Here is a 25,600-nt window from a genome sequence, read left to right as displayed (position 1 = left end):
AGAGACATGTATGAAATCATTTCGAGAGAGGTTTAGTGAAGTGCATACACACATAGATAAGACACACATAGATAAGACACACATATATAAGACACCAATAGAACTACACAAATAGATCCGCTCTATAACAGATAGATCTGCTCTATAACAAGTGATACGGTCTAATGTTTCACTTCCTGCTACAGTGCTGATTGAATTCCCTTTGAAGAATCCATGTATATTGACTAGGGTGATACAGAAAATTATTATAGTCAAGCGATATCCTAAATTAAAATGAGAAGAAGGTACAAAGCTACAACGCTGATGCTTTGAAATAGCCTCAAACTTGATGCTGAACCTTCTTGTTGATTCTGTAAAATAGATGGAGTATTGAAGGGTTGTGGAATTGAGCTGTTTTGTATGATTGGTTGTGGAATAAATGATAATGGTAAAACAGATGTTGGTTTTGCGGGCAATTCATGTGGTGCGGTATTTGGTGTTGAAACATTTGGTATCTGTAGGGTAGATCCAGCAGGTGAAACATGTGCTTCGGGACCACCATGTGGATTTACCAATGGTGATGTAACCTCTGGTTTATCTGTAAATGACTTTCTTGAATCTAAAATACCTGAATTATGCACTGCTGGCCCATTAATTGGGCTATCCGAAGTTGGATGTATACTTGGGTTAGTGGTTGATGGACTAAGTTCTGGGTTACCTCGTGGTAAGCTATTAGCTGAATTAGCTGGTTTGGAACTGCTATATGGGGTTGTTGTCGGAAACTTATTAATAGAACTAGTTGGTGGTGTATTAAATTGTTTACATGAAGTTGAAATTAATGTCGATTCCAGTGATTTTGAACTTAAGAACGTCTCTGAAATCTGTGGGGTCACATCACCTGGACTATCTGATTTTGATCCAGATTCATTAAATGGTACCACGCTGATAGAAGAACTATTTTGCTGCAGGCTGGAGAACAGAAGAATCTCGGAATGTTCAGAAGACGGGCCAGCAAATGGATTAACTGTGGGAAAGCTACTTGGCTTTGAAGAATCTGATTTTCCTGACGTCAGAGAAGCAAACAAGATGACTGGACTTGATAAATCCAGTGAAGTGAGACTAACTGGTGTACTGACTGGAAATGGACTAAGGGTGTTTGACTCATTGTAATTCTCTGATGTTGGACTACCTTCTGTACTCGATGAAGTAGGTGTACTTTCATTTCCGGTGCACGTAACCGTTGTATAAGTGTACGTAAAAACGGAAGGAGTTGAAGAGCATTCAGTTGTCTCAGTAGTGCAAACCTCTTCTGTAATTGTTGTAGGCTCAATAGTGTTGAAATAAACAGCACCACTTATTGAGATTGTAGTAACGTAAGTCTTAAAGGAACACGTCTGCACGGTGGAATAATCACAATTTGCAATATAAGTTGTAAGACTAGCGGTCACAATCCAAGTTGAACAACTCTCTTCAGGAGTACTTTGGGGTGTGCAAGCTGGTCCGCTTGTTGGAATAATTATAAAGACTTCCTCTGTGTACGTAGCAGTACAGTTAGGTTGATATGGGCAATTTTCAATGGACACTGTTGTTTCCGAAAGAGTGGGATTTCCACCTTCATCAGTTGTCGAGATCTCGTATACTCTTGTTAGAGTTACACAATCGGTGGACAGTGGACAATCTCTCAGTAGGACCATCATAGTGGTGTTTGTGACAGTACACTCAATGGAGACGTCTCGTTCTCTTAAAATTAAATTGGACAAAGGTGGTATAAGAGACTCGGTTGTGGAGTCTATCTGTGAGGCAATCAGTGTAATTTCAGCATCATGAGGGTTCTTTTCATTGATGGCTTTAGCTTGAACCAATAGTAATTCCTGGCCCCCTACACCTGGTAAGAAATCCTCTTGTAGTGAATCGCTGCAGAAGAGAAGAAGAGATAACGTTGCAACAAAAGCCAACCACATTTTCTTAAGTTTGCTTGGTAAAGTTGTAAACGCTATGTAATCTCTATTTTTAAGCGGAGGATAAAAATATATATAATTCACATATTATCACAGAAGGGGCATTACCTCGGCTGATTCAATGTTAATGGGAGAACCCCCAATCAATTGAAGATTGGGTGTCTCAATGAATATCTTTCCATCTATTTACGAGGTTCCGTGTATAAGACCTATATTAATTGATCAACAAAAGATAATAAATTGCAAAATATTCCACTATGCTGCAAAAAAAGTATTTTTTTTGAATTTACTTTAGTTGTAATCTCAGTGTTATTTAATTCTAGAGTTTCTTATCAATTCAGAACTGCAAACCCCCTTAAAGAGTGTAGGCGTACCTATCGAGTAGGACCTTCGCCTGAAGAGGAAAGACTGATTTTCATTTATCTAATTGTCGGTGCAAACAACGGTGAAGAGATATGCAATTGTAAGCCTTGCTTTTAATAGGGTTAGATTCTCACTTTTCAACTTCAACTCTTAAGCGGCCATAACGTCTCTGTACAATTAATTGATATACACTATCGCCATTCTGATTATGTAGACATTGAGTGGGACGGGCTTCCTAAGCCTTCGTTAAGGGCGCTTGATGCACATGTAGAATTGTGTGGTCAAATTGCTTCCCAATTCGGTGAGAAGGTGCCAACAAGTGATGGAATGGAAAAAGTACATACTACACTTTATTCTGAATAGTTCATATTCGTATCGAAAAAAGCTTCTACTAGACTTCATGGGTTTCGACGGGGTAATCAAACATTTACTCCAGGAGTGATCAATGAACTTTCTTTTGCTCCTGCGTGGCTACTACCTTACAAAAAATGAGAATTCAATACAGTAACCCTTATCATCTTCCCGTATGTACATTTCAGATCGTGGACGATCGATTAGAAAGCGGTTCAATTCATCCCGAAATTGCTCTCATAACCATGCAGCAAGTGTTGAACGAATAATAATATAATACGTGGAGCACCCTTACATTATCCTAATTTTAACAGCGTTTACGATAATAATTAATGGGTGCGAAATTCTTGGTATCCATTGTGTAGGATATTATGATGGGTGTAAATTCGATAGTCACGCCGTACACTTGATTCAAGGAATTGAACAATATCAGGTGCTCGTTGTTGGAGAAGTCTGGACAGCATTCCTAAGTAATCGACTACTTCACTGTGAATGACTGCTACAGTACTCTCGTGTTAGAATAACAGCATGGAAGCTGCGGTGACATTTTCTCCCTTGATCATCACCGTGTCTTCATATGCCATTTCGAATAATGCAGTACTGAATTGGGGAATGAAACGGAGAAAGTGGATTTCCCTGTCTTCTCCGCTTCTATGGTGGTATAATTCCTTTGAGTGGTCATTGGTAGAATCCGGGATCAAAATCTGAAGAAACACACATTTTTCCTCTGTTACAAGGCTATAAATAGAATGAATGACTTAGACCAACCAATTAAGACCTGAACCTCTATTATTATTTAGCTGAAGATGGCACTCATACTTAAGGAAAATCGTAAGGCGTTGTAGTGAAAGTGATTTTTCGTATCCTTTGATCATCTTGGCTTCGTCGTCCTCTTCTTCTTATTGTACTTCAACCTCCCCCACAAGAGGCGATTTCTTTGATGGGGTGGCTGAGATGGGAGAAGGTCTTTATTTTTTGCAGTATTACGGAAGGGAATAAGAAAAAGGGGTGCAAAGAATATCTTGTGTTCCTAGATTTCGTAAAATACGGGCTTATACATGTCCATTGCATATTATGGGAAGGTTATAGAGAGACTGATTTTTAACGACATCTACATCGTGTTATCTTTATTATTTCGGTTTGACTATATTAAAATGCCGTATATAGTCAATCGTTTCACTTGTGAGGAGTGATCTAGTCATTTCGTCACTCATTTGGAACACCCTGAGTTCATTTTCAACATTGTTACCTTCACAAAATTATCTAAATTTTGACTACTTGTTAAATACAACCACATTAGTAAGGCTATTTACAATTGTGATAGATTTTATTGTCTAAAAAGACTTGATTTTTTTTTTTTTTGAAGATCAGAAATGTGATTGCAGGCTTGAACAATCATTTCATATTAATCGCAAGAACTATCACATTTATTTAAACTATAGAAAATAAATACTCCTCGTCAGGCTACAACAATAAAACGATGAAGATCGAGAAAGCCAAAATGGCACCTCCTTGGAAGTATCCCAAAGAAGGCGCAGATCCCTCTAACTCATTCTCTGGAACGGATGGGGTATCTGGGCTTGGCTTTGGGTTAACTGGAGTTGGTTTTGCTGGTTTGTCTGGCGTATCTGGTGTTTCTTTACCTGGTTTATCCGGAGTATCTGGAGTTTCATTGCCTGGTTTGTCGGGAGTATCTGGGGTTTCTTTACCTGGAGTATCTGGGGTTTCTTTACCTGGAGTATCTGGAGTATCTTTACCTGGAACGCAATCATCACCAACAACGGTAGTGTAAGTGTAAGGTATAACTGTAGGACTAGATGTACATCCCTTTCTGTCAGTTGCGCAGACAGTCGTTGTAATCGTTGTAGGATCAATTGGTCTGAAATAAAGAGCTCCGCTTATTGAAATTGTAGTAACGTACGTTGTCTCAGAACACAGCAATTGGTCACTATCATCACAATCCAACACATAGCTAGTACTACTGGTGGTGACCACTGAAGTTGTACATCCTTTAGGAATGTTTTCTGGCGGACAATTTTCTCCACCAATATCAGTTACAATGGTTATCGTCTCAGTGAACGTAGCAGGAACGCATTCAGAAGGAGCGGGGCAAGCAGTAATATACACTGTAGTTTCCACTGTAGTAGGATGTCCGAATTCATCGGTTGTCGATATTTCGTCGATTCTAGTCAGAACAGGGCAGCCAGTAAATACTGGACATTCTGACAGATGAGTATACAAGCTCGTAATTGTTGTCCTTGTTTTGCTGCATTCACCTGTTTCAGGGGCTGGTTCAGGTTCGCTTATAACCTCTCCAGCGCAAACTAAAGTTGAGTATAGCGAATAAGTAGTTGTAGGCGTGCAAGGAGCAGGCGATGCACAAAACGTGGACGTAACAGGAGAGTCTACGAAAGTAGTAAGACCATCTTCTCCAACCAGTGGAATTTGTTCAATTATGACAGTCTCCTCGCACCCTGGTAAAGAAAGGCAGCCTTCGGTTACCAATACTGACCAAGTGGTTGCAGTTAGCTCACAGCCTTCGTCTCCAGTACATTTAGGATCGTAAAGATAAGACGTATAAGAAACGATCTCATACCACAGGTCGTATCCACATGAATCTTCGTTACAAATGGTATGCACGTTTGTTAATATAGTAGTGACCGTAGTTAAACCAGTGGGATCACAGGTAACCAATTCTTCCGGATGCAAAATAATGGGTGACCGCGTTTCCAGTTCGGTGGGTGTTGGAGAAGGCACTTTTGGTAAAGGCGATTCGATTGGTGACTCAACGGGAGTTTCAACTGGGGATTCTACTGGAGCTTCGACTGGCAGCTCAACTGGAGCTTCGATTGGCGATTCAACAGGAGACTCGATTGGCGATTCAACAGGAGACTCGATTGGCGATTCAACGGGAGACTCAGCGGGTGGATCAATTGGAGATTCAATTGGAGCAGTTTCAACTGGAGACGAATCCTCAGTAATGTCAGATTCAGCCCTTGCAACCAAAGCATCTTTTCCTTGCAAACCGGCAAGTAATTGTCTCTTATCGTCTTTACCGGAGACATCTTGTGAAGCAACGCAGAAGGTAACGAAAGACAACGTTGCAGCAATATTTGAAAACTTCATTTTTCTATGCTGTTTTGTGGTGATATAATGACTTCCCTTTCGTTTTCCGACATAAATGGACGGAAGGCATTATATATACTTTTTCAGGTTATGATTGTTTACTCAACCCATTCCAAATTGAGGGGCTGTAATTAGCCGTGAACACAGATGTCAGTCAATTGAGTATCTAATAGTCAAGAATATGCAAATTATTGACCCCAATCAAGAAAACTCAAGCAATATTTGTTTTGTTAAGCCTTTTTTCAACTGCTTCTATGAATAGCTTTTTACGAGGTTCCATGTATAGGCTTTTGATTTAATAATTAACAAAAATAATAATTGCAAAATATGCAGCAGTGCTGCAGCCTGGAATTTCTTTTATGGAGCCTTTTTTTTTTCTTGTCATATGCTGGAGGATCATTATTTCTATAATTCTTCACCAAATCGGGTGGTCGGGGTGCAATCCAATAAGAAACCCCAAAAAATAAGCATAATTTGGTAAACTTGTACACTGTATCGGAATGCAGTGAACTCTAAAGTTGCCGAACCGCGAGGCGTGTGTTCAAAGTTGGCATTATTTACTGGAGGGAAAAATAGCCTTAGGACTACAAAGATTAATGAGAGGAAATACTCGTAAATAGGAATTATAGGTTCAAAATGCCGTGACGAGATTCAGAGAGATACACTTTCTGAAATTTCTAGATATCATATCAGGTATATGCCAAAGCCCACAATATTGATATGAGTAATACTATGAAGTGGTACTTTCTACAAGTAGGAGAAAGGAAAGTCGGGTTAATAGCTCTATTTATCCGTATGTAAACACATTGACACAAGCTTCCTCATTTGAGGTTGAGAAACTGGTCGCTACATACATAATAGCTGCAAAAATGAGCTTAAAAAATTTTCTAACGCTTCAATATGGTATAACTGTTCAAGTAGATATGTTGATGATAAAACATTGATGGAGTATAGACGTCGTATACAATTTTTATAAAAAGTAAATATTAGAAATAAGAAAAAGAAACGCCAAAATTCTCACTTGACATAAATAACAATTAACCTAAACAACAAATATAAGAAGAGCTCCTGCAATTATTAATGCACCAGTGCAATAACGTGGAACAGATGCAAGACCCTTACTTGGTTTATCACCAGTACCGTTAGGTTTGCCGCCTGTACCGGTATCTGTACCACCCTTACAATCATCAATAACTGTTGTGAATGTAATTGTCACGATGTGAGGAATAGAGGAACACCCTGCTAAGCCTGCAGTTGAACAAATGGTAGTTATCTTGAAATGGACAGTATCTGTTTCTGGTCCATGATCGGTAATAACGTGATCTCCACCGTCATCAGTGGTATCTCCACCGTCATCAGTAGTCTCACCACCATCATCAGTAGACACTTCCCCTTCATCAGAAATTGGGTCTGGAGCTGGAGGTGAGGTTTCTGTTGCATCTGCTCTCTTTTTGAATACTCCTCCGTCGGTTGTTTCATTCTCTAAAGGAGCTTCTTCTTCTGGAGCCGGTTCTTCCACTGGCGTTTCCTCGGATGGTTCTTCTTCAACAGGAGTTTCCTCAGATGGTTGCTCTTCAACAGGAGATTCCTCGGATGGTACTTCATCCACTGGTGACTCTAATGGTGGAGACTCAATTGGTTCTGTCTCAGTCGGTGGAGACTCAATTGGAGATTCTGGAGAAGCAGTTTCGCCTCCTTCATCAGTGGAACTCTCGCTAGTAATCTCACTAGAGCTCTCGCTAGTAATTTCACTCGAACTTTCACTCGAACTCAAGCTGCTTTCACTGGAACTCTCACTGCTGGAGCTTTCGCTACTTTCACTGCTCTCGCTGCTTTCACTGCTTACACTAGAACTGTCACTCGTGCTTTCACTTTCGCTAGAGCTGCCACTCCAGTGGTGGCCGGTAGTTTCACTGCTTTCACTAGAACTGTCACTCGTGCTTTCACTTTCGCTAGAGCTGCCACTCCAGTGGTGGTCGGTAGTTCCAGAACCGGAAATTGTAATTGTACTTGTTAAGCACAGAACCGTTGATCCATGACATATCAATTCGAATGATGTAGTTGTAGTAGTAATTACCGCTGTCCTTCTACAGCCAGTGGTTACTATTCCTCCAGGTGGATTTGGTTTTCCAGGAGGTTGGACTGGAGGATCTGGGTGAGACTTTGGTTCTTTTGGATTAATAACGATAACTTCCGGTGGTGGTATAATAACTTCAAAGCAAACCAGGTGAACTAATGTTGTAGTCACAGTTACATCAGTTGGTTCGCATACATCTGGTCTAGTGATATCAGTACATACCGTGGTCGAATGCGTGATAGTTATACTCGTCACGGTAACATCGGTATCAGTAGCAATAACTTCCTCGATCAATGTAGTGAAACACGATTGAGTTGGTTGAGAAGGACAGTCATCGGTAATTACTGTTGTGATCACCTCTGTTGTCAATTCACATGTTTCGGTGGTTGTTACCGTTACCGTTTCCGGTGGTTCACCACAGTCAGTAGGATAAAGAAATGACACGAACGTAGTGATCTCCGAATAAGTTTCTGTAAAACAGAACTGTGGTAAGTTAGGTGTACACGCTTCAAAGGTGCAGCCGTCGTCGCAGACGGTGAAAATATCGAGTAATGTTGTAGTGATAGTTGTCAGCCCAGTTGCGGTACATGTAATAGCATCAGTGTCGGTATCTGTAGTGTCTGTGTCTGTAGTAATTTCATCATCCGTGTCTGTCGTTGTATCATCGTCAGTGTCTGTGGTAATATCATCATCAGTGTCTGTGGTAATATCATCATCAGTGTCTGTGGTAATATCATCATCAGTGTCTGTGGTAATATCATCATCTGTGTCTGTCGTAACATCATCATCGGTGTCTGTACTAGGATCTGGTGGAGTGACTATATCATTATCAGTACCAGGATCTGGTTCTGGTGTCACGTCAGGACCAGTAACTTCAGGTTCTGCTTCTTGTGGGGTTGCCTCTTCACCAAAAGGATTCTCCTCGTCTGCCCTTTTATTTAGTTTGGCAATTTGCTGATCGCTGTTTCCAAGAGCGATAGATTCATCTGCCTCAATAGCATTCAAAGTAATTGGAACACATCCTCTAGCTTTGTTCTTTCTAATTACCCCACTCTGAGATATTCCAAGAAGGTCGTACTTTCCCCCACAGATATAGAACTCAGACACTGAATCAAAAAGCAACTCGCTACCATCCACACTCCACTTAGATACTAATGAGTCGGTATTTTTGGATATGAAAGAGTTCCTTTGAAGATCAATTAATTGATAATCTTCGGTCAAAAGTTGACCCTTGTCGTCTAAAATGAACACATCTCTCTTTCCATGGTATCCAGCTACCAATTGAGCACCTTCGATTCTAACGTTCCGTTGCAAATCGTTGCTACTAATTGCTACTATTTGAAAGCTCTTTTCCTGACTTGCTAAGCAATTTGATGCTAGCGCAAGTGCTGCAATTGTTCCAAAGAGCTGCATCATAGATTAGCACTTGCAAAAAAAGATATCGCACTTGGATTTCCTGTTGATAGATAGAGTACAAAACCACTTTAACCAGGAAATGTGTGCCATCTCTAACTTATATACTTCTCCTCAAGGAGAAACTGGCCCTTTTTCCAGATTCTGAATTTGAATGATCTTTTGCTGAACTTAGGCAAATAACAAACGCCTTTGGCAACCAATATCAACAACTTATTTTTAGAATTGCAAAAAACTGCGAATTTTGTGACGCAGTAATTTTGTAACCTTTCCATTTTGGGACATACAGAATATTATATTATGGAGGTCTATATATCAACAGATTTCTTGGCTCTTTTCTTCGTATCAGTGCTTGTGCGTCCTCTGTCGGTGATGAGTCGGCTCCATTGTAAGAGTGAGCCGACAGAGAGGGATATTCTGGATACTTTGGGTACACCAATGTTAAAGAGGGTGTTAGAGAAGTTTGATCTAGCATTACTGATTTCGTTCTTAGGGGGTGTATTCAGAGGAGTGAATTGTGAACCGCGAACTTTCTTGGTGAAATTTCGTTGAGTTTGCAATGAATCGAACCTTTAGGTTTATTTTGATAGGTAATTAGAACAGAGTACGAACTTCTACGTAAATCTGTTAACCCCGTTGATCGTTTGGGGTAATTCGGTTATTACTTCATCTTATGGATGTAGGGTAGTGGGCAGACAGTTGTTTGTGGTGCGTTACCTTGTAATAATTAAATGTACTGCACTATGAAACCTATTTATGGTGGACTGTTTGGTAAAAAGGGATGTTCTGAGAATAGCAGTGGCCGAAGAGAGTCTTATTCATTTTAGACTTCTGTATATTCTGGAGAAGGATCTCTCGCCTTAGCCGCAATCTCGTAATTAGCTGATCCCCTCGTTGAATTCCTGTGACTAGTAGTAAAGTCAAATTTGGAAAGTGTCGAAAGATTATATAGGTTGAAGTGTTAGGATTTATAAGATACAAGTATAAACTCTCTATGTATATTGACAATGTTCCCCTTTAATCAATATTACACTATAGCCTGATCTCACGATTAAGTTAGTGATCCTAATTGTAGATGCTTGTTGAATTATCGGGTTAGCTAGACAAGAAATTCCAGAGTTACATTAATTCATCGAACATATAATATATCGCACCCAAATAATAATATATTTTCGTCCCTGCAAAATCTCTACTGGTAGCAATTATTGTTCATCCCTTTCTGTAAAGATCTTAACCTCTATCTAATGAAATTGCTTGTAGCATTCGTTTATTTATTCCTTATAAGCCTCTCACAGTGACAGTGGCTTCGGCGGTTTTAGCAATGGTCTAGAAGCAGCTCAGGATTAATGTGCGCCCTCTAAGCTATTCCCTTCGTCAATCATCTACTAGACACATACAATACTTGTCGCAGTTGCGTCCCGTATCTGAATGGAGGATTAGATTTGCTGTTGAAATTCTTAATGACAAAAGAAACTGTGATATTATAACCTGGAGTAGTTCTGAATTACAATGCAACGCCGCGCCAGCTTATCTAAGGCCGATTCATCAACGGAGAGGGGAAGTGTTATTTTGTTCAGTGGTTCTTATAGAAACTCTGAACACTGGTAGACACAAAGAGCAAAGGAATAAATTTACAAAATTGATACAGTTCCATGTTTACATATTACTCCTTCAGAAGCTGTTTTCATCGAATTGATGTTTGTGCCTAGCAGCCCTGTGAATTTTTGTACCTATTTTTCCTTAAATTATCTTCATACGTACAATTCTTCATTGACGAAAACATTACTCTATTTACCGAAAGAATGATCAATTTTAACAATTATTGTAAGACAAATCGGTGAGGATTTCCTTGGGAATGGTTAAGTGATTAGTGTATTGTTTAAATTAGAAGTTCGCCTGGGCAATATTAGCATCAATTCATGATTAAATATATCTATATCGTCTGAAAAGGTGAACTAACTTTATACGAGGTGATATTAATACAAATTATCACGCAGAAGGTTACTCCAGCGACATGGATTTGATTAGTCGTGGCAGAAAACCCTAAATCAGAATAAGAATCCTAATTCAAATATCTTTGTACTCCTAGTGTTAATTCATCTCCATGAATCATCATTTTATTTATTATACAACAAAATTTAGTATACTGGGGTAATTATTGCAACTTCTTCTTCTTACTTGCCGTTTGCAAATTGATTATAACCATAGGAATCAACTTTTAAAATATGCACGTGATTATATCAGCCTTCAAATCGTACTATCCTATTTCCAAGGCATTAGCTGGGCTGTAACTTAATGGTGTTACATATACAAAAGGTCTGACGTATCAATGAAGTGACATAGAACATTCTGATAGTGCGCCTATGCTAGGACGCATACATTCACCTGATATGGCCATGCAACTCTGTCAGGGTATGTCTCCTTCAAATCTTTCATCCTTTGTCACAACTGTTTGGCTGTGCCACCAACCAGTGGCTCCTCGTGGTCTTTATACATAATATCAAAAGCAAATAGTAAAAGTCCTATTTTGCTCTATGGGTTATCTTTATGACGTATTTATTAAGCATATCTTAGAGTAAGTAAGATCCAACATGACAACAATCAAATCACGAGACTTTAAATTGAAGTGTGATAGTACATCAGCCTCATCATGCACTCATACAGATGCGCAGGATCGCATCGAAGGAAACCATTATAGTGTCAGAGATAAGATCGAAATTTTGTACCATAAGACAAACACTGCAGAGAGATTTTTCTTAAGTTTTCTTACCCTTGCTTTACATTTCATAGAGGGATTTGATTTACTCGTTGTCTCCAATTTGCTTCTCTTTGGTTCTCTAAATCATAGTCTTCACTTCTGGCTTTATTGTGACGTTCATTATTTTTTGAGATCTACATGACGTAGGTGTATTTTCCTGCAGAAATTGCATCGTAAAAAAAAAATGTGACACTTGAGATTTTCCACAGGTTGCAAAAAAAAATGTAAAGCGAGACGTGTGTATCAATAACTAGATGAATTATCATGAACGTGTCCACACTTCTGGTGGTATATAAGTACAGCCCAACTCCATCTATTTGCATCAACATTGTAAGCTGCGTGATACAATTATGAACCTTTCATAATTAAGGTAACTTAACATATATTCAAAATGGATCCTTCAGAACAGAAATTCGTTCTCGCGGATTCAGAATCCTCAGACTATCACGAAATTACCAAAATCAAAAATGATATGTTCAACGAAAAACCGGACTTGTCCCCTGAGTCGATAGCGCGGTACATCAAGACAAGAATCCCTGCTTTGTTGGACTTACCCGTCAAGCATTCAGAACAGAGGTGGTATCAAACAGTCAACCCCATTCCTGGTTTGCGGCTCATGACAAAAATGGATTTGCACTTCTACTTCTTGGGCTTCCTAGCTTGGACTATTGACTCAATGGACTTCTTTTGTGTCTCTGTTGCTGCTCCTGACATCGCAGCAACATTAGGTGTTAGCGTAACGCAAATCACATGGGGCCTAACATTAGTATTGATGTTTAGATCAGTTGGTGCTATTATCTTTGGCTTGTTGACAGACTACTATGGAAGAAAGTGGCCATACATTGTAATTTGTATATTATTTATTGTTGTTGAGCTAGGTACTGGATTTGTTCAGACATATGCCCAATTCCTAGGTGTACGTGCTCTTTTTGGAATTCTAATGGGAGCTATGTATCCAGTATCTAGTGTTACAGCTTTGGAAAACCAACCAGAAAAGGCAAGATCTGTTCTTCTGGGGTTATTTCTTCCTGGATATAGCTTAGGCTATATTCTTGCAATGGTTTTCTACAGAGCATTCAAGGGCACCTTCAGAGAAGGCGAAGGATGGCGTGCGCTTTTCTGGTTTAGTGCTGGTCTCCCAGTCATCTTGATCCTTTGGAGATTCTTCATTCCAGAATCTGCAGCATACCTTCAATTAAAAGAAAATAAGGCTAAGTTAAATGGCGACAACATTGAAAAGAATGGCTTTTTATCAAAAATTGACACTTCTGTCTGGTTGACAATTAAGACTGAGTGGGTTTTGTTTATCTACCTTGTCCTTCTTTTGACCGCCTTCAACTTTACCACTCATGGGTCTCAAGACTTGTACGTTACCCTTCTCACAAAACAATACAATGTGGACCAAGACCTTAAAACAATTATAGTTGTTGTCAGCAATCTTGCTGGAATTGTGGGAGGTGTTGTGGTCGGAGCATTCACTGAGTTGTTCGGTAGAAGACTTTCTATCATCTTCTGTATGATTTGGTGTGGCACTTTCATTTACCCTGCATTCTTCCATGCAAAGTCCATGTGGTGGGCAAATGCATTCCTAAACGCTGGTGTAATGGGTGCATGGGGTATTGCTCCCATTCATCTTCTCGAGTTGGTCAATGCCACACATAGAGCTTTTTTGTCGGGTGTAGTGTACCAATTGGGTAACCTCGCCTCTTCAGCTGCTAGTACAATTGAAGCTAGATTAGGAGAAAGGTTCCCAGTTGATGGCCAACCAGGAATTTATGATTATGGTAAGGTTATGACTATCTTTTGTGGGGCAGTTTTTGCATTTATGATTCTTATTACTCTTGCAGGTCCTGAGAGATTCCATAGAGACTTGTCGATTCATGCCTATGAGGCTGTTGAAGAATCATCCAGCGAACAGCTGCTGCTGCTGTATGACAAAAAGTCGGAGACAAGCTCAGAATAGAGTAAATTTACCGCATCCAGGTATTAATAAGCGATTCTTTGAAACAAAAGAATAAGCAGTAATGATTTATGTTGCATTTTAGATTTTTTATACCAGTATCGCATTTTTTACGAATATACACAGAATAAAGTTATGTCGACACATGTATATCTTCAACATTCACAAATCCCTTCTCAGACTTTTATTGATTTTGTAAAAAATAGTCTCATGGCTGCGAAATTTACATTTTTTGAAAGCCCCTTGCAAAAAGAAGAAAACCAATTCTTTTTGGTCCTCTTCCCTTACAAACATTACAATTTTTCTGCTTCTTATATATCAACAGGAGTGCTCCTTTCCTCGTATAGGCTCAGATTCTCGCCTATTTCTCTGTATTTCTGTGAACCCATTGCATTCTCTTTACCCTCATTATCACGATCCCAAGCCCTCCTACAATCTGATCCTAATCTTTCCGCACGCGTCCCCGGACTCTTCGTCTGACATCTACACTTAAGCATGTACATATTTATCTCATTCCTGCAGTTACCCCTATCTACTCCAGAATCTGGCCCCTATACACTCCTAAATCACTTTTCGTCTCCCAAATTATCACATGCATTTCTCTTGTCACATGACAACTCAACAGTTGCACCCATAGTGTGATATGGCCCAACTACGTTTGCCTCTTCCTGGCCACTGTTTAGGTTTAAAGTTTGGTAGTAACGGCGACTATATATATTGCTTGATTCGGCGAGATTTTTCAGCGACCAAGAATTGAAACTAGTGTTGTTTGTTGAATTTACCATTGGTTCTCACTTTGCTTTGGTGCTCTGAATACGCTAATCCACTCCCATAGACATCTATAACGTGAGTACTACCTGAGAATGGCTTCGATAACCCAAGATTTGCAAACTTTGGCCAAGGAAGTTCCTTTATTGGTCCAGAACTTCGGCGACTACGTCAACTTGGATTGTCTGCTTAAGTATGCCATTGCAACCATTGCTTTCAACCCAATCTTCTGGAATATCGTCGCCAGATTGGAGTATAACACCCATTTCTTGACCAAGATCGCCGGTGGCGCCAAAAGAGGTTGTTATCTTCTTGCTTTCACCATTTTCTCTTTGGGAATCTATAGAGATCATGTCTACCAACAAGCCTTGCTCAAGCAACCTACTTTTCAGCCATTGATTGACTCCACCATTGTAAAGGCTCTCGCCATCGCCACCTTTGGTTTCGGTAACGTTCTTGTGTTGACTTCTATGTGGGCTTTGGGTGTCACGGGTACTTATCTCGGAGATTACTTCGGTATCTTGATGGACGAGAGAGTTACCGGCTTCCCATTCAATGTCAATGACAACCCAATGTACAACGGTTCAACTCTTTGTTTCTTGGGTACTGCTTTGTGGTACGGTAAACCTGCCGGTATTGCCGTGGCTGGCTTTGTCTTTGTGATGTACAAGATTGCATTATTGTTCGAAGAGCCATTCACTGCTAAGATCTATGCTAAGAGAGATGAAGACAAGAAGAACTTGTAATAAGGCTCAATGTGATAAAAATACAATCCCTTAGTATGGCAGTTTCGTCTATGGTGTTGACATCATATAGACATATATGTATGTATATATTCACTCCACAAAAGTACTTCTAATGCTTCCATTAATGTATATACACTGTTGTGGTTATAGAGAAGTATATAATCAATAGCATGTTAAAATGAACAATAGTATTCTGTACAACAATTTTTTCAACATCTTTTGCACCCACTTTCATGGTGATTCAACAGCCCTGTAGTCATTTCTTTATCTACATTGTATTTGGTATAAAAGCATATATTTAACAAACCCTATAATTATCGAAGTGAAAGAATGTCTATGAACGACTAAATGAATTGAAAGGTGCTAGAAACTCCACGGTCCTCCACATATCTAAGATTAAGTGACTGGAACTTCTCTGATGACTTATGATAGTACAATCCGCTAATGGAGCCAGGACTGATGCTATTGGAGAAGGAAAGAGGATTAGAATTAGTGGGGTTACCCATTCCTCCTATGTTCAATACGATATAGTAGAAACCCTCGAATGACGCTCCGCTGATCTGCTTGATCCTTGAGTCAGGAAGTAAGAATTTCTCCTTCCATCTCATGTATATATATTGGTTATCATCTTCCCCCCTCTGAATGTCCTGCAATCTCTTTTCAAGCTCATCATCAGTCAAATGGGCTGAACCAGTGAGTCTCTTCCAATGTTCAAAGTCGTTTTTGGCGTACGAACCCCAGTATTTGTTCTCGGTAATAAAAGAATAGTACTTAACATTGAAATCGTGAACTGACTTCTTGTCTCTGCTCTGCCAGTTATAAGCATTCAACGGATTATTAATAATCTCTCCTTTGAAGCAAGTTATGATCTCCGCGTGATCCTCTGTAAGTCCAGAGATCTGTAAAAATCCTGTGACAATGGAATTCAAGAAGTCTACCGTCTTGAACTCAACTTTGATATGAAATCTGGCTTTCCCGCATTGCTGTTCGCCTACAAACTGGGCGTTTGGACGGAGGTAGCTGTTATGGAATTTGGGTATTCTGTTGTTTGTTATGTTGTTAGGGATGTACTTGTCAAAGTAATCAAGAGAATACTTGGACGACTTTAGAGTTGATGACGAGGGAGATTGAGAAGAAGACTTGAGCGATAATCTGGTACTTGATCGCTCCGATGATAATGACAGCTGTTGAGAATCTGGATTAGTTTTATTCTTGTGGTTGGAACTGTGGTCTATGTTGATTCCAGGGTAAATTTCTTCCTTGTGGTTATTGGGAGTATCGATATGAGGATGTAATTGCGGTGACATGTCAAGATCTTGCAGTTGATATTCATCCTGAAGGGTGAACCCACCTATGTCGGTAATGCAATCATTATTAGTGGAGTCATTGGCATCATTAGTGAAATCAAAGGTATTCTGTAACTTTGAGGCTTCTATTTGTCTATTTTCTTCAGTATCAGTACCATTATATGGCGCTTCAGGCGAGCCCGTATGGGATGAGGATGCTCCATTGAAATGAGCAACTTCATGGACTTGGCGGCTACCGAATTCGCGTCTTTCACGGGTTATTGAAGGCGATGAGGGTGTCTTCGGGTCCTCTAGTCTGCTGTGGGCTTCAGTTACAGGCATTTTAGATGGTATTTGTTTGTTTTGTGGTGGATGGTTATCAGTTGTCGATTCCGGGGTTTGGTGAGAACGGGTGAGCCGTTTTATATGGGACAGGGGCCGGCGGTTGGGCGGAAAACGGTGTCTAACTGTACTTCACAAGTGGTACGGATGACAGTCGTATTCACGGACCAGCAACAACCAAAATATGGAACTATTACAAACAGATGAATAGTAAAAGAACAACTATTAAAGAAAGAAATGAACAACAAAAAAAGAAACAAGACACTGATAAAGAAATAAAGAAATAAAGAAATCCACAAATCCACAAAGAGACAGAAATCAGAAATCAGCAGCGCAGTGGAAGCCCAAACAGAAATTCAATAGGAATGACAATAATCGAATCGCAGTTATCGCAGTGTAAACCGCAGTGAGTGTAGTTAACCGTAGTGAGTGTGGTTAACCGCAGTACGAACGGAAAATGGAACGTCGGTAGCAGGTGACGACAATGGTGGAGGTGAGATGGGGAGGTGAGGGTAGTGAGAGAGTGAGAGAGATGCACAAGACAGTGAGGGAGGAAGAGTAAGAAGAGAGAGAAGGAGAGAGAGAGAGAGGAGGGAGAGAAAGTCGCTATTATTTCAAGTTATGGGACTGAAAATATGAATTATTTTGCCCAGAATGCACCCCGATTGGTGGTCCTTGGGACAAAATGCGATACTGGAGATAGGATATGGGATGGGATATGAGATGAGAGATGAGAGATGAGAGATGAGAGATGAGAATTGGCGATGTGGTGGTGTGGTGAGTCAAGATTTCCTCGTGACGATAAGAAAGGGAAACTGTGAGACAGTGAGATGAGACAGCAAGACAGCGAGATAGTGAGAGATGTGAGACTGTGTGATAGTGAGAGATGGGGAAGAAGACAAATCAAATACAGCTAAGAAAATATAGTTATGCGGGAGCTTTCCTACGAATAGGAAATTGTGAGTCTTATGATCAGAAGACGAAATCTATATGGCTCTATGTGACAACGACGAAGACAATAAACATAAGGACATATACAACAACATTTGAAGGTCCAGAAACCCGATGTTACAGAAATCGCATAAAAAAACAACCATTAAAATGCTTCAGTGACTTGAATTATTTCACCTTCTCGGTGTTCACAGTGCAAGAAATACCGAGAGAGCGATAAGACCGAAAGCTCAGCCAACAGATTTGATGAACTGATATTTTTATCAGCACACGACACACGACAATCAGCCATCAGAAATCAGTAGTACCACGGAGACCACTTTTTTTCCATATTAATTTTCAGAAAAACTTGCGCCGATGTTCGCACTAGCTCACACTACGCCTGTGCATCTCTTCACACGAACTGTTCGCATTTCCGCTAATAAAAGCTTCCTGTTGTCCCTAAACTCTCACTAAGTTTACATTTCTCACCGCGCGACAGCTGATAAGAATTCCCCTTGCAACGATTCCACTGTCACGTGGTCACTGAATTTCTGTCTGCGTGATCGTTTTTGCCATGTTTTTACGTGTAATGACATCACAAGCGTCTACAAAAGTCACGTGCTGGTATGAGATGGTTTTGGCAGCAAGTATGGAATGGTAGCATAGTTAAAGTGTGGATGGGAGAAGGAGTTGACTTTGCTGCTTGGGTGTCGGCCAGTGCCATAGAAGTGACGAAAGAATGTCTATTCAGGTTGTTTATCGACACGGCAAGACCTATTCCAGAAATGGAGACTGAAGAGAATGAAACACTCATTGGGGGCCCCCTCATTAACCGCATTAAATGGGTAAATTCAAATATGGCGACAGGGGCAAATGAAGGTTAACGCAACGGGCTCCCAATTGTTTTATAAGTTGCTTTTCATCTCTGACTATTACCCTTACTACACTTATACTTGCTTAGGTATGTAAGTCCATTTGATACCAGGCTTAACGTGGCGAGCTCTATGGAACCTTTCAATGCGACATCTGCAAAGGCTGCGATTAGGCTGCAAATAGCTACTTTCCTGTTATAACTGGCTATTTGCAGACCCATCTTAACAAGACCGAATCCGATGATTTTACGTTTGTGACCAAGGGAACACCATCGATTACTGATGGTCTAGACTTTTGTCAATACTTTATTTATCACGGTAATTTCTACTAAGGGACACAGTTAACTCCATTCCATTTTACTCACTAAGCACCATATCTCACAAGTCAACATTTCACGACAACTCCCTAATTAACAAAAGTGATTAACCTTCCCCATCACACTCACTCGACCTCTTTCTCATTGTCCAAAGGCACTTTCACATACTCATTCAAATTCTACCTTCTTGCCATCCATCCATATATCATCATCACCACCACCACCACCATAAACTCAAAACGACATTCCCCAGACTAAATGTCGCACCATATTCTTCATACAGCGTTTAACAACATTCATTAGTGATTGATACTTTTCTTCTTCTTCCAAAAGGCTCCATGGTTGTTATATCTTGTTGTGTCTTAGAGTGAAACAAAGCGTTTTGAACTCTAGTAAGACTATTATAATATTCTGTTTAAATTGGAAGCTCTTAACCAAAGAAATTGCTACCATATTGGCCTCTTTCATAGTATTCACTGTTTAACAATTACAGGTATTAAGAGTGAAACCATCACGCCACAATTGACTAAAGACCATTTCATTGATTCACTCCACGAAGTAGTTCCTGAAGTAAGTGCAAACCAATTGGTTAATCCTCCTATTTCTATGTCAACTCCTCCAACACCAATTCATCCCGCTCCTAATGAAGAAGTTCATGACTTACCAACTGAGTCTTTACCCCAGACTACGCTTGAAGACATAGATTTGAACCCTGAATTGTACGATTCAGACTACAAGGATAGTTATACAAGTCTATCTCAATTGGCGGAATCAAGGGCATCCAACGCTTCTGTAGAGCCTGCAGAGCCTCATAATGCACTTAAGCGATTTCGATTATTGGAACAGACTGGTGATGCTATGGATTCGGAGACGTCTATGGAAGATGTAGATCTTTACGAAATGAAACAGATAACTTTGCCCTTTGATGAAGGATATGAACTCTTTAAATCGGAGTTCTTAAACACAAAATCTAACCCCAATGATGCTATTTCAGATCACCAACAAAGCAAGTTGATAAATTACATTGACGAGAGCCTATTGAGTATTCAGCGGAAGTATATTAAGAATCAGACTGAAGTCGTTCAACTTTACTCGTTTCAGGAGCTCTTAGAAGAATTGGTGGTGATAGTAAACTTAATATGGATGTCAATTGAACAGAAGAACGAACTTTTTGGTCAAGTTGAGTACTACATCAAGATTCTTGGAGATTTGGAAGACTACATTGCCCATTACGAACTGTTATTTGATGACCACATAGACGAAGAGGGGGTGAAAATAGACAATAGCAAGCTAATTCAATTCTTTACCTTTTTTCAGAAGATTGACTTACAACTATCGTTACTTTTGGATGGGTATTCTGCTTCTTCAAACCGGTTGCAAAAGGCGAATAACACACAGTTAATACGATTGATTCCAATTGTGTCGCGCTTAAGAATCGTTATCATTTCGAAATTAGAATCCATAAGAATAAAATTGAACCGTCTTCTTGTAAGACCGCCAAATGAGCATATCGAGGGAGAAGCAAAGAAATTGCTAAATCTCTTAGAGCTTGAGATCAGCAGGCTCTTTGAAGGAATTCTTGAAAGAAGTGCATGAAAGGCCTTCTACAAAAGTGAACATGTATTACAAACCCATTTTTCTACATCCATCCAGGGCTATCATGGAAGGACCCGATTGGTCTCATAGGAAACTTATCTTGGTATTTAATTGTTAGATAGTTCTGTGGATATCTATTTCAGAATTATCAATTACGAACCAACCCAAGCAAATCCAAAACCATTCCGATTCCAAATATATATATTTAGCATTTTTCTAGTCCCAACGCTACCATCACCTCGGCAGATGTTCTACATTCTTCCAAAACGTCTCAACACAACGAAATAACATCGATACATCCATCCATGGATCCCGATATTAAAATCCATCCTTATATGTTGACCTGCACATAGAGTGTTTTCTCATTGTCGGATTATGTGTAGGGCACGACCCTTCAGTATATATTCACTACCAAAAGCATAGAAGCAGTTTAAAGTAGTTGCAAATAAAACACTGTAGATCTATAATTATGTGGCCTTTCACTTCTTCCTCGGGGTCCTCGTCGGGGAGCAAGGAATCGGAAAGTATCGAGAAAGAACTTCCGGAAAATTTGAAGGAGTTCTTCTCCGAAAGCAACCCTGAACCAGACCATCGGTCTATCTTTGAAATTTCACCGGAGCAGAAACGAGTCAATGAAGTGATGCTTAGGGCTGAAAAAAGTAGGACAGGTGAGTATTCGGACGAATTTGAAAGATACAAGCAACGAGAGAAAGCCAAAAAAGTGTGCTCAATAAACTGTGCGGAGGTACAACAGCAAGTATTGGAGTGCTTCAAGAACTGGAAATGGGCCAGCTTCGAAACCCCCTGTAGCCAGGAGATTGTCAGAACTACTACATGTATAGATATCCAGAAAGTGGCGTTGAAAAAGCTCTATTATGATGACTGCGTGAGTATTCCGCAATGTCAGCAGATCAGGTTTGTTGTAGATAAGTTATTCACAGAGAACTTTGGTCAACTAGGAGATAATGTCACAGATGAGACCAAGAAGAACTTTGACAAAGACTTGGACAGTGTCTTTTACAAGATATGGAAGTAGAGGAGTCAAATTGTCATATTCTCGATTATCATCAATAGAGCTACTGTCTTTCTACTTCAATCATAGAGTTCTTTCGTCATAATTTCATAAGCTGTATATACCTTCACTTCACCTGTGTACATATTAATGTATTAATGAATCAATGTAACAAAATCACATTTCTAGTTAAGTCTTTGGAGATGGCATTATGTCAGCTGCCAAATCAGTCCAAAGGGCCAACTTTTCATCGTAGCTTAGGGAGGCCACGAGACCAGACGTGTTCGGGAAAACATATATTCTGGAATGATTCGGCACCTTCAATTGCAACTTTTTTAATATTAAGTTGTAAATGCGTACTTCTTCCAAAGAAGTCTTCTCATGTAGTTCTTGTTGGAATCCCCAAACAAATGTATTTTTGGATAACTTGAACTTCTTGATTCCTAATTCGTTCATCATAAATTTCACAATTATCTCCCAGATTCCTTTCCCTATGAACACGAGAAACTTGCAATTAGAGCGATTAAACTCCAGAAGTAATCGGGGAACATTCTGTAGTTTTTCTATTAATGTAAGCTCTTGGGCTGTTCGAGTACATCTTAGCACTAAATCAGTGAATCCGACTTTGTATTTGATAATGTCATAGTCATGTACTGGTTTGAGGTATGTTATCCCATCTTTGACTAAACTCTGTAGAAGCTCATCATTTTCGATATTTTTTTCTATGTAGTTCTCATCTATTCGTTGAAGTACCCTGAGAAACGTTTTTGACTGGTTGAAGAGCTTCCAGAAGAGATTAGAGAAATGGGCATAATGATGCTGTTGTAGGGAAGATTCAACACCAGGATTATACCCAATAAATAGGAGAATTTGATTTTCCGTCAACGACGGCTGTACATCTTTATAGACATCTATTGGATAGTTTTCCTCTATTTTAGACTTGATACTAGCACTTTCAGTGGGATTTTTCACTACTTTCTTCTTTTTGGGAGAGGGCTTTGAAATACGATTAGACGTGGAAGAACTGGGCCTAGAAACAGTAGAAGAAACCTTCCTTTCTTCAACGGATTTCTCGATTTCCTTGTCTTCCTTATACCTGAACGTCTGTAGAGATTTTAGCTTATCCATTCTAATGTCGTCGAAGAAAAAACAGAGTTATAACAATAGATATAACTAAAGTATGGGGAAATAGGCCTAGTGATATTGGTGTGGGCACGACTTTTTGCAGTTAATTTATTGGGAATCGTGAATGGGAGTAGTTTTAGTGGGGGTGGGTATTGGAGAGTTGAAATAGTGTAAGAATGCTGGTAAATGGAAAAAAGTATGAAGAGAAGAAACCAGTTACAAAGGAAAGAAAATCACTGATTATACCTGTTAACTGTTTCCATCAATATTTCATTATTCTGCTCCCCTTCTTTATTGGAGTTGGCTATGATAGTGTAAGATTGCTGGTAAATACAAAAAAAAAAAGAAAGGAAGTAGAAACAGTTACAATGGAATGGAAAATCACTCGTTCCCCCTGTAAACTCCTTCCAACTATATTTCATTATTCTGTTACCCTTCTTTTCATTATTCATATCTCTCTCATAAGATGCCTTATAATGTACCAAATAGAATAAACTGCAAACAGACTACCATTACGATACGATATAAACAGCAAACAAAACTGCAAACACAAATGCATTTTAGTCTTTGCTGCTCATCATTTCCCGTTAAAGCAGATGTCATGTATAATATAAACATCAATACATCAACATTAATTTTTTTGTTGGAGACCTCTCTTAACAATGCCATATTGACGTTGTTAACCATCAACAAATAGAAGAATATGTTCATATTTGGAGAGTAAAGTGCCCTTATTAGACTCTAAAAAGCTCGGTTCGTCATGGTAGAAGATTCGTCATCGTACGGGTTTTCCATTCTTGAAAGAAACCATTCTCCGATAAATAAAGATGGCATAAAGCTGAACTCAACACCTCTCAATTTGTACAACAATTCCAATGACAAGCTCTCTCCAGTTGACATAACCGGTATGTACTCATCCAAGAAGTTCGGAAATACCAATATGCTGACGCCTATACAGCCCACGGAGAAGAAGGAGAAATTGCAGTCTATTTTGAAGAATAGCACCAGAGTTGAAGCTACTAATAATGGCACTAACAATGGCGATGACCTTTCGGTGTCTGATTCGTTGCTAAGAAAGCATCCCGAATTGAATCTTGCAAGTAGAAATGGCGAATTGAATCCCGTAAAGGGTGCGAGAGTACTTTTCTCGCCAACAAAGGAGATATTATCATACAGAAAGGAGTATCTTGACGATATCACATCCAGTGAAACTGATATTGATTCGAGTCGTAATAGACGAAGCAATGGTTTCAGCAGCACCCGAAATAGGTCTAGCAGTATCAACGAAAGTGGTAACTACTTCAGTAGCGAAAACTCCTTGACAAACTCAACAAATCAAGATGCATCTGGGAACAGTAGCAAAGAATCTCTAGTAACGAGATTAATGACTGACCCGACTATTCCCTATGTATTATCTTTGTACCTACAACTTTTCTTCAACTTGTTAATAATTTCAATTGTATTATATTTTGTCTTCATCTTTGTCAGGACGATTAAGGCAGATATCAACCACAAGCTAGAGGTCTACATAACAGATACGATGCAAGAGATTACGATGTGCACGAATGAATACTTCAGAAACAAATGCTCCAACGAGAATGGAAATGTCAGAGCACCAGCTTTGGAAGGAAAGTGTACTAATTGGAGCAAGTGTATGAATCGGGATCCCCGTCTCATTGGCAAGTCTAAGATCACTGCTGAGACTTTCGCTGATATTGTCAATGGCTTCATTAGGCCAATCAGTTGGAAATCTTTGATCTTCATAAATCTCATAATTTTTGGTAGCATATTGTTCATGAATGTCGCCTTTGGCAGTTATAGAAATTCCTCCCAGTTCAATGGTTATCAGAGTAAGGAGAATGCAGAGAAGTTGAAAGAGTTGGAGAACTTGATTAAGCAGCAGGACAAGTTGTTGCTCAAATACGAGCAATTGGAAAACTCTATTTCAAAGCAATCAGAAAGAAACAGCTCCAATCGCCAGGAAAATACTCCCACAGACATATTACGTTTACAATCTCCACATTCAGTTAGTTCTCAATTGGCCATTCGTTCTGGAAGCTCGTTCATGGGTAATGAGAGCAATAACAGCACCCTTAACTCCCCTTTGGTCCGAAGAAAGGGCTCCTATAAGTAGAATATATAGACAAAAAATTGCACATTATTTTAATACGCTAATGACAATAATGACATCATGACATCAAGGGCATAACTACTTGAAATAATATAGTTGTAGATAATAAACTTTAATTAGAACAATTTTCTATGATGGAGTTATTCTTTAACATGGAGCTACCTTGTGTTCCATTGTGATGTCCCAATTAGGAGTTTTAATAGATAAGGGTTAAAACACAATTTAAATTTTGCAATAATTACGATGTTTCACGATTAAGGGGAACATGTAGTAGTATGAGATGTGTGGTTGAGAGTTGGGATATTCCATTGCAGCGTAGTATAGATGGTATAAATATATATATATAAGTATATAGCTGAAGTCTCCGTGGTATACGTTTAAGATTCGCAGTATCATTGTTAACTATGAATACTATGAAGAGTGGGTACATTAATGAGACCACACGGACTTATTCACCTAAATCTGAGTTCTCGGAGAGTACTTCGGA

The 25,600-nt window shown here is 39.4% G+C and overlaps 11 protein-coding genes across 11 annotated transcripts; 6 read left to right on the top strand and 5 right to left on the bottom strand. All coding sequences in view use genetic code 12, as the record gives it.

The window, feature by feature from the left end:
* Positions 1–263: 263 nt before the first annotated feature.
* On the bottom strand, positions 264–1,940 carry RJT20DRAFT_147459 (uncharacterized protein; the record flags this gene model as incomplete). The annotated part of the gene is made up of 1 exon (XM_064918916.1): positions 264–1,940. One exon carries the CDS (start codon positions 1,938–1,940, stop codon positions 264–266), a length of 1,677 nt encoding a protein of 558 aa, XP_064777726.1.
* A 2,175-nt stretch (positions 1,941–4,115) lies between these two features.
* Positions 4,116–5,777, bottom strand: RJT20DRAFT_153080 (uncharacterized protein; the record flags this gene model as incomplete). Its single annotated transcript, XM_064919080.1, has 1 exon — positions 4,116–5,777. The coding sequence occupies one exon, from the start codon at positions 5,775–5,777 to the stop codon at positions 4,116–4,118; it is 1,662 nt and encodes a 553-aa protein (XP_064777725.1).
* Positions 5,778–6,819: 1,042 nt separating this feature from the next.
* RJT20DRAFT_147456 (uncharacterized protein) lies at positions 6,820–9,301 on the bottom strand (the record flags this gene model as incomplete). Its single annotated transcript, XM_064918915.1, has 1 exon — positions 6,820–9,301. Exon 1 carries the CDS (start codon positions 9,268–9,270, stop codon positions 6,820–6,822), a length of 2,451 nt encoding a protein of 816 aa, XP_064777724.1. The 5' UTR covers positions 9,271–9,301.
* A 165-nt stretch (positions 9,302–9,466) lies between these two features.
* RJT20DRAFT_125017 (uncharacterized protein) lies at positions 9,467–10,172 on the top strand. The gene has a single exon (XM_064916377.1). It carries the CDS (start codon positions 9,568–9,570, stop codon positions 9,817–9,819), a length of 252 nt encoding a protein of 83 aa, XP_064777723.1. The 5' UTR covers positions 9,467–9,567; the 3' UTR covers positions 9,820–10,172.
* Positions 10,173–12,958: 2,786 nt separating this feature from the next.
* JEN1 (Jen1p) lies at positions 12,959–14,111 on the top strand. Its single transcript, XM_064916376.1, has one exon. It carries the CDS (start codon positions 12,966–12,968, stop codon positions 13,986–13,988), a length of 1,023 nt encoding a protein of 340 aa, XP_064777722.1. The 5' UTR covers positions 12,959–12,965; the 3' UTR covers positions 13,989–14,111.
* A 583-nt stretch (positions 14,112–14,694) lies between these two features.
* Positions 14,695–15,740, top strand: OPI3 (bifunctional phosphatidyl-N-methylethanolamine N-methyltransferase/phosphatidyl-N-dimethylethanolamine N-methyltransferase). The gene has a single exon (XM_064916375.1). The coding sequence runs from the start codon at positions 14,849–14,851 to the stop codon at positions 15,497–15,499; it is 651 nt and encodes a 216-aa protein (XP_064777721.1). The 5' UTR covers positions 14,695–14,848; the 3' UTR covers positions 15,500–15,740.
* On the bottom strand, positions 15,741–17,471 carry RJT20DRAFT_125014 (glucose-induced degradation complex subunit). The gene has a single exon (XM_064916374.1). The coding sequence runs from the start codon at positions 17,125–17,127 to the stop codon at positions 15,844–15,846; it is 1,284 nt and encodes a 427-aa protein (XP_064777720.1). The 5' UTR covers positions 17,128–17,471; the 3' UTR covers positions 15,741–15,843.
* Positions 17,472–19,504: 2,033 nt separating this feature from the next.
* RJT20DRAFT_21649 (TFIIH complex subunit) lies at positions 19,505–21,079 on the top strand. The gene has a single exon (XM_064919282.1). The coding sequence runs from the start codon at positions 19,856–19,858 to the stop codon at positions 20,843–20,845; it is 990 nt and encodes a 329-aa protein (XP_064777719.1). The 5' UTR covers positions 19,505–19,855; the 3' UTR covers positions 20,846–21,079.
* On the top strand, positions 21,080–21,963 carry RJT20DRAFT_21648 (uncharacterized protein). Its single transcript, XM_064919281.1, has one exon. The coding sequence runs from the start codon at positions 21,315–21,317 to the stop codon at positions 21,879–21,881; it is 567 nt and encodes a 188-aa protein (XP_064777718.1). The 5' UTR covers positions 21,080–21,314; the 3' UTR covers positions 21,882–21,963.
* Positions 21,964–23,179, bottom strand: RJT20DRAFT_21647 (uncharacterized protein). The gene has a single exon (XM_064919280.1). The coding sequence runs from the start codon at positions 22,983–22,985 to the stop codon at positions 22,047–22,049; it is 939 nt and encodes a 312-aa protein (XP_064777717.1). The 5' UTR covers positions 22,986–23,179; the 3' UTR covers positions 21,964–22,046.
* Positions 23,180–23,589: 410 nt separating this feature from the next.
* Positions 23,590–25,214, top strand: RJT20DRAFT_21642 (uncharacterized protein). Its single transcript, XM_064919279.1, has one exon. It carries the CDS (start codon positions 23,743–23,745, stop codon positions 25,114–25,116), a length of 1,374 nt encoding a protein of 457 aa, XP_064777716.1. The 5' UTR covers positions 23,590–23,742; the 3' UTR covers positions 25,117–25,214.
* Positions 25,215–25,600: the final 386 nt, after the last annotated feature.

This window comes from Scheffersomyces xylosifermentans (assembly GCF_036884685.1).
Source record: "Scheffersomyces xylosifermentans strain CBS 12540 chromosome Unknown RJT20scaffold_1, whole genome shotgun sequence".
NCBI classification, from domain to species: Eukaryota; Fungi; Ascomycota; class Pichiomycetes; order Serinales; family Debaryomycetaceae; genus Scheffersomyces; species Scheffersomyces xylosifermentans.
The sequence above is the reverse complement of the archived record's forward strand: the minus strand, read 5'-3'. Positions and strand labels throughout refer to the sequence as shown.